Genomic DNA, 8,538 nt, shown 5'->3' with positions numbered 1-8,538 from the left:
ACATAACCTGAATGGGAGAAGATATTTGCCAGTTATACATCTGATAAGGGGTTAATACCCAAAATTTATTTTTAAAAAAACTCATACAACTCAACACCAAAAAGAAAAAAGAAAAAACAATTAAAAAATGGGCAGAGGACATGACGAAACATTTTTCTAAAGAGGACATGCAGATGGCCAATAGACATAAAAAAATGCTCAGTGTCACCAATCATTAGAAAAATGCAAATAAAAACCACAATGAGATACTAACTCACTCTTGTCAGAATGGCTATCATCAATAAATCAACAAACAACAAGTGTTGGCATGGATGTGGAGAAAAGGGAACACTTGTGCCCTGTTGCTAGGATTGCAAATTGGTGCAGCCACTATGGAAAACAGTATGGAGGTTCCTCAAAAAATTAAAAATAAAACTACCTTATGACCCATCAATCCCACTCCTGGATATTTATCCATGAAACCCAAAACACTAATTCAAAAAATATATATGCACCCCTATGCTTATGGCAGTGCTATTTACAATAGCCAAGACAGCTCTTTCCCTTTCGGTGGGCCACTGAAGATCTTGGTGTCGCCATGGGCCACCGCCCTGCCCGATGTTACCGTTATTGTAAGAACAAGCCGTATCCAAAGTCTGCTTTCTGTCAAGGTGTCCCTGATGCCAAGATCCGCATCTTTGACCTGGGGCGGAAGAAGGCAAAAGGGGATGAGTTCCCACTCTGTGGCCACAGGGTGTCAGATGAATATGAACAGCTCTCTTCCGAAGCTCTGGAGGCTGCCCGTATTTGTGCCAACAAGTACACGGTGAAAAGCTGTGGCAAAGATGGCTTTCACATCCGAGTTCGGCTCCACCCCTTCCACGTCATCCGCATCAACAAGATGTGGCCCTGTGTTGGGGCTGACAGACTCCAGACAGGTATGCGGGGTGCCTTTGGAAAGCCCCAGGGCACAGTGGCCAGGGTCCATGATGGCCCAGTCATCATGTCCATCCGCACCAGCTGCAGAACAAGGAGCATGTGATTGAGGCTCTACGCAGGGCCAAGTTCAAGTTTCCTGGCCGCCAGAAGGTCCACATCTCCAAGAAGTGGGGCTTTACTAAGTTAAATGCGGACGAGTTTGAAGACATGATGGCTGAAAAGCGGCTCATCCCAGATGCCTGTGGGGTCAAATATATCCCTAATCATGGCCCCCTGGACAAATGGCGGCCCCTACACTCCTGAGTCTTGGCAGTGCCTCCTCTTTACACCCACCAATAAAAACTACTTCCTGTCAAAAAACAAACAAACAAACAAAAAAAACAATAGCCAAGATATAGACACAACCAAAATGCCTATCAATAAACAATTAGATTAAAATATTGTGGTACATTTATACAATGGAGTATTACTCTGCATAAAAAAGAATGAAATCTTACCATTTGCAACAACATGAATAGACCTAGAGAATATTATGCTAAGTGAAGTAAGCAAGACTGAGAAAGACAAATACCATATGGTCTCACTTATATGTGGAATCTAAAGAACAGAATAAGAGCAAACAAAACAGAAATAGACAGATACAGAGAAAAAACTGATGGCTGCTAGATGGGAGATGGGTTGGGATATGGGGAAGAAGGTGAAGGGATTAGAAAGTACAAATTGGTAGTCACAAAATAATCATGGGGATGTGAAATACAATATGGGGAATACAATTAATAATGTTGTACAGATTATGTAGGGTGCCAGGTGGATACTGTACTTATCAGGGGGATCATTTCATAGACTGTGTAGATGCCTGACCACTGCGCTGTACACCAGAATCTGAAGTAGAATAATATTGAATGTCAACTCTAAGTACCAGAGGTGCCAAAAAATGTATACACACTTTAACAAAGGAAAACACTGTATTAAATTGTAATACTCAATATATACCAACAACACAAGATGAATACAAGTCATGTGTATATATATTCATATTCACAGGATGTAAAGTACAGCATAGGGAATACAGTCAATGGTATAGTAACAGCTATATATGAAGTCAGACAATTAAGTTTGCGAACTTATTGCAACGATGTTGCTAATCTTTTTTGATATCAGAGGTATTATTCATTATGAATTTACACCAACTGGACAAACAGTTAACCAAGTTTATTATTTGGAAGTGCTGAAAAGGCTGCGTGAAAAAATTAGACTATCTGAATTTTTCACCAACAATTCATGGCTCTTGCATCACGACAATGCACCAGCTCACACGGCACTGTCTGTGAGGGAGTTTTTAGCCAGTAAACAAATAACTGTATTGGAACACTCTCCCTACTCACCTGATCTCCCCCAATGACTTCTTTATTTACCGGAAGATAAAGGAAATATTGAAAGGAAGACATTCTGATAACAGTCAGGACATCAAGGTTAATATGACAACAGCTCTGATGGCCATTCCAGAAAAAGAGTTCCAAAATTGCTTTGAAGGGTGGATTAGGCGCTGACATTGGTGCATAGCTTCCCAAGGGGAGTACTTCGAAGGTGACCGTAGTGATGTTCAGCCATGAGGTATGTAGCACTTTTTCTAGGATGAGTTCGTGAACTTAATTGTCTGACCTCGTATCATGTCAGAGGGGAAGTAGACTGGAGGGGGGTTATCACTTTGTGAGGGGTATAAATGTCTAATCACTATGTTGTTTTGTACACCTGAAACTAATTTTTAAAAAATATTTTAAAATAAACAAGTAAATCTCAAATAAAACCCTAACTTTACACCTCAAGTAATTAAAAAAGAACATAGAAAGCCCAAAGTTAGTAGAAGAAAAGAAATAACAAAGATCAGAGCAGAATTAAAGGAAATAGAGACTAAAAAAGGCAATTGAAAATATCAATAAAACTAAAAGATAGTTCTTCAAAAAAGATGAACAAAATACGTAAACTTTTATCTAGACTCATCAAGATAAAAAAGATCGAGAGAGGACTCAAACATATAAAATTAGAAACGAAAGTTGAGACATTACAATTGATACCACAGAAATACAAAGGATCATAAGGGACTACTTTGAAAAATTATATGCCAACAAATCAGCAACCTAGAAGAAATGGACAATTCCTACAAACATAAAACCTACCAAGACTGAATCAGGAAGAAATAGAAAATCTGAATGGACCTCTTCGTAGTAAGGAGATTGAATCCAGTAATAAAAAATCTCCCAGCAAACAAAAGTTTAGGACTAGTCTTCACTGGTGAATTGTATCAAACATTCAAAGAATAATTATGACCTAATTATTCCAAAAAATAAAAGAGGGAACACTCCCAAACTCATTTTATGAGGCTAACATTACCCTGATACCAAAACCAGACAAGTATACCAAAACAAAACAAAAATACAGGCAGGCCTATACACGTGATGAACATAGATGCAAAAATCCTCCATAAAATACTAGCAAACTGAATTCAACCATACATTAAAAGGATCATACACCATGGTCAAGTGGGAATTATTCAAGGAGTGCAAGGATAGTTCAACATCCACAAATGAATCAATGTGATATATCATTTAAAGAAAGTGAAGGACTGGGGCCGGCCCGGTCGCTCAGGTGGTTGGAGCTCCGTGCTCCTAACTCCAAAGGCTGCAGGTTCAATTCCCACTTGGGCCAGTGGGCTCTCAACCACAAGGTTGCCAGTTTGATTCCTCGAGTCCTGCAAGGAATGGTAGGCAGCGCCCCCTGCAACTAAAGATTGAACATGGCACCCTGAGCTGAGCTGCCACTGAGCTCCCAGATGGTTCAGTTGATTGGAACATGTCCTCTCAACCACAAGGTTGCCAGTTTGACTCCCACAAGGGATGGTGGGCTGCACCCCCTACAACTAGCAACGGCAACTGGACCTGGAACTGAGCTGCACCCTCCACAACTAAGACTGAAAGGACAACAACTTGAAGCTGAACGGCATCCTCCACAACTAAGGCACCCTCCACAACTAAGATTGAAAGGACAACAACTTGACTTGGGAAAAAAAAGTCCTTGAATTACACACTGTTCCCCAATAAAGTCCTATTCCCTTTCCCCAATAAAATCTAAAAAATAAATAAATAAATAAAAAAGAAAGTGAAGGATAAAAATCATATGATTATCTTAATAGATGCAGAAAACATATTTGACAAAATTAACCATCCATTTATGACAAAAACTCAACAAATTGTGTATAGAGGGAACATACCTCAACATATTAAGGCCACATATGATAAGCCCACAACTAATATCATACTTAATGGTAAAAGCTGAAAAGTTTTTCCTCTAAGAACAGGAACAAGACAGGATTCCCACTCTCGCCACTTTGATTCAACATAATATTAGAAGTCCTAGACAGGGTAATTACTCAAGAAAATAAAAGGCATCCAAATTGGAAAGGAAGAAGTGAAAATGCTACTTTGCAGACAACATAATCTTCCATTTAGAAAACCCTAAAGACACCATCAAAGTCTTTAGAACTAATAAACAATTTCAGTAAAGCTACAGAATACAAAATCAATATACAAAAATCTGTTGCATCTCTATACACTAATAACAAGCTATCAGAAAGAGAAATTAAGAAAACAATCCCATTTATAATTTCATCAAAAAGAATAAAATACCAAGGAACAGAATTTAACCAAGGAGGTAAAATACTTGTACACTGAAAACTATAAGGTGTTGATGAACAAAATTGAAGAAGACACAAATAAAAAGATATTCCATGTTCACAGGATCAAAGAATTAATATTTTTTAAATGTCCATACTACTCAAAGCAATCTACAAATTCAATGCAAGCCCTACTAAAGTCAAATGGCATTATTCATAGAAATAGGACAAACAATCCTAAAATTTGTATCGAACCACATAAGACCCCAAAGCAATCTGGAGAAAAATAGCAAAGCTGGAGGCATCATGCTCCATTATTTCAAACTATATTACAAAGCTATACCAAAAAAGTATGATATTGGCAAAAATATAGACACATAAATCAATGGAACAGAATAGAGAGCCCAGATATAAATCCATGCATACATGGTCAATTAATTTATGACAAAGGTGCCAGAATACACAACGGAGAAAACAGTCTCTTCAATAAACGGTGTTGGGAAAACTTCACAGCCACATTCAAAAGAATGAAACTCAACCACTACCTGACAACATACACAAAAATCAACTAACAAAATCATACACAAAATGGGAGCAAAGTCTTGAACATAAGACATGAAACCATAAAACTCCTAGAAGAAAAATTTGAGGGAAACCTCCTTCACATTTGTCTTGGCAGTAGTTTTTTTTGGATTTGAAACCAAAAGCAAAGGCAATAAAAGAAAAACAAGTGGAAGTACATCAAACCAAAAAGCTCTGCACAGGAAAAGAAACCAACAAAATTCAAAGTCAACCTCCTGAACTGGAGAAAATATTTGCAAATCATATATCTGATAAGGAGTTAATATCCAAGATATAGAAAAACTCAGATACACTCACTACAAAAAAAATCTGATTTAAAATGGGAAGAGATCTGGATAGACATTTTTTCTGAAGACAACATACAGATGTGCAACAGGTACATGAAAAGTTGCTCAGTATCACTAATAATTGGGGAAATGCAAGTCAAAACCACGATGAGATATCACCTCATACCCGTTAGAATGGTTATTATAAAAAAGACAAGAGATAATAAATTTTAGCAAGATATGGAGAAAAGGGAACCCTGTACACTGTTGGTGGGACTGTAAATTAGTGCAGACACTACGGAAACATAGTATGGTGGTTCTCAAAAAATTAAAAATAGAACTAAAATATGATCCGGCAATTCCACTTCTGGGTATGTACCCAAAGGAGATGAAATCACTTACCTCAAATAGATCTCTGCACCCCGTGTTCTTCGCAGCATTACAGTATTCCACCCTTATCTGCGGTTTCACTTTCTGTAGTTTCAGTTATCCACAGTCAACTGGGTCCAAACATAGTGAATATAAAATTCCAGAAATAAACAATTCATAAGTTTTAAACTGCACACCATTCTGAGTAGCATGATGAAATCTTGTGCCATCCCACTCTGTCCTGCCTGGGACATCAATTATCCCTTTGTCCAATGTGTCCCCGCTGTGTACACTACATACATGTTAGTCACTTAGTAGCATCTGGGTTATCAGATCCACTGTTGTGGTATTGCAGTGCTTGTGGGAAAGCAATCCTTATTTTACTTAATAATGGCCTCAAAGCACAACCGTAGATTAAACTTTACCATAGGTATGTAGGTATAAGAAAAAAGATAGTGTATATAGGGCTAAGCACTATCCAGTTTCAGGCATCCACTGGGGGTCTTCAAACGTATCCTTCGCAGATAAGGGGGGGCTACTCTATTTACAATAACCAAGATGGAGAAGCAACTTAAGTGTCCACTGACAGATGACTGTATAAAGAAAATGTGGTTAAAAAGTACAGAATAGGGAATACAGTCGATAATATTGTAATAGCTATGCATGGTGTCAGATGGGTACTAGACTTAGAATGATCACTTCATAAGTTATATAAATGTCTAATCATTATGTGTACACCTGAAACTAATATCATATTGTACGTCAACTATAATTTAAAAATTACCACAAAAAAATTTTAATGTGTTGTGTGTATATATATGGATTATAGAGATATATACATACACACACAATGGAATATTATTCAGCCATAAAAAGAATAAAATCTAGCCATTTATAACAACATGGATGGAGCTTGAGGACATTATACTAAGTGAAATAAGTCAGACAAAAAAAGCCAAATACTTTATTGTAGAATCAAACAAACAAACAAAAAAACCTGCATAGATAGAGAACAGATTGGTGGCTGCCAAAGGTGGGAGGATGGGGATGGGTGAAGGTGGTCAATATATACAAACTTCCAGTTATAAGACAAATAAGTCCAGGACATTAATGTATAGTATACTGACTATAGTTAACAGTACTATATATTTGAAAGCCACTAAGTATAAATCTCAAAGCTTCTCATTACAAGAAAAAACTTTGTAGCTATGTGTGGTGATGGATGTCAAGTAAACTTACTATGGTAATGACTTTAAAATATATACGTATATCAAGTCATTATGTTGTACACCTAAAGCAAATACAATGTTATATGTTAATTATATCTCAATTTTAAAAAAAACACAAGACTCCTGAGAAAGAAAAGTCCTGAACCTGAAGTCTTCACCGGTAATTTCTACAAACATTTAAACAGCATCTAATATCAAACCTTCCAAAAAAATTTGAAAAGGGAACACTTCCTCATTCTCTGAGGCCAGTATGACTCTGATATCAAAGCTAGAAAAAGATACCACAAGACAAGAAAATTACGTTGCATCCTCATGATTTGGCCCGATGAGCCTATTCTCGTGGCATCATGGTGGTGTACCAATGAGAGGCTAGATTCAGCTACATCCGATACTCACAGATCTATGTAAAAGCAGTGAGAAGATGCACTAAAAGCAGAATTCAAAGCAAATGCCAAGAAGACTTCTGGCAGCAGCATGAAAATTGTGAAAGTGAAAAAGGAACAATCTACCCTGACTAAAGCAGCAAATGCTACAATTTCAAGGTGAAGATGTGTGGGCACATGTTATGGCAGAGTGAAAACGATCTCACTTCATAAGGAAAAAGAAATACCTGTCTTGTTCATAGCTAGACAATGCCAATAAATTGAAGTATGCTAGAAAGGAAGGAAGGAAGGAAGGAAGGAAGGAAGGAAGGAAGGAAGGAAGGAAGGAAGGAAGGAAGGAAGGAAGGAGAAAGAAAGGAGGGAGGGAGGGAGGGAGGGAGGGAGGGAGGGAGGGAGGGAGGGAGGGAAGGAGGGAAGGAAGGGAATTCTTGGTGAAAAGTTCAGGTCATTTAACTTTTTCACACAACCTTTTCAGCACTTCCAAATAGTAAACTTGGTTAACTGTTTGTCCAGTTGATACAAATTCATAATAAATAATCCCTGATATCAAAAAAGGTTAGCAGCATCATTGCAACAAGTTCACTAATTGTCGTGAATTAATGGTTAAATGATTTTTGACAAAGCATGCCAACACCATATAATGGGCAAAGGACAGTCTTTTCAACAAATGATGCTGCAGAAACTGGATATCCACGTGCAGAAGAATGAATTAGACACTTACCTAACTCTATATACAAAAATTAACTAGAAGTGGATCAAGGACTTAAGTGTAAAGGCTGAAACAATAAAACTCTTAGAAGAAAACGTAGAACAAAACCTTCACAACATTGGATTTGGCATTGATTTCTTGGATATGACACTAAAGGGACAGGTAACAAAGGAAAAACAGACAAATTAGACTTCATGGAAAATTAAAAATTTTGTACATCAAAAGACACTATTCATAGAATGGGAGAAAATATTTGCACATCACATATCTGATAAGGGATTTTAATATCCAGAATTTATAGAGAATTTCTAAAACTCAACAACAACAACAACAAAATAACCAGATTCAAAAATGGGCAAAGAACTTGAATAGACATTTCCCCAAAGAAGGTAAACAAAAAGCAAGTAAGCAC

The 8,538-nt window shown here is 37.3% G+C and overlaps 1 protein-coding gene and 1 pseudogene across 1 annotated transcript; both read left to right on the top strand.

Annotated features, from left to right (window-relative positions):
- Positions 1-559: 559 nt before the first annotated feature.
- On the top strand, positions 560-1,221 carry LOC109450937 (large ribosomal subunit protein uL16). The gene is given in 2 exon segments (XM_019738707.2): positions 560-995; positions 998-1,221. Coding segments are annotated over 2 exon segments (642 nt in total). The 5' UTR covers positions 560-577.
- Positions 1,222-7,360: 6,139 nt separating this feature from the next.
- On the top strand, positions 7,361-7,580 carry LOC109450948 (ATP synthase F(1) complex subunit epsilon, mitochondrial; annotated as a pseudogene).
- The last annotated feature ends 958 nt before the right edge of the window (positions 7,581-8,538 follow it).

The sequence above is a fragment of the Rhinolophus sinicus genome, linkage group LG05 (genome assembly GCF_036562045.2).
Source record: "Rhinolophus sinicus isolate RSC01 linkage group LG05, ASM3656204v1, whole genome shotgun sequence".
NCBI classification, from domain to species: Eukaryota; Metazoa; Chordata; class Mammalia; order Chiroptera; family Rhinolophidae; genus Rhinolophus; species Rhinolophus sinicus.
Note: the sequence above shows the minus strand (reverse complement) of the source record. Positions and strands in the feature narration are given on the sequence as shown.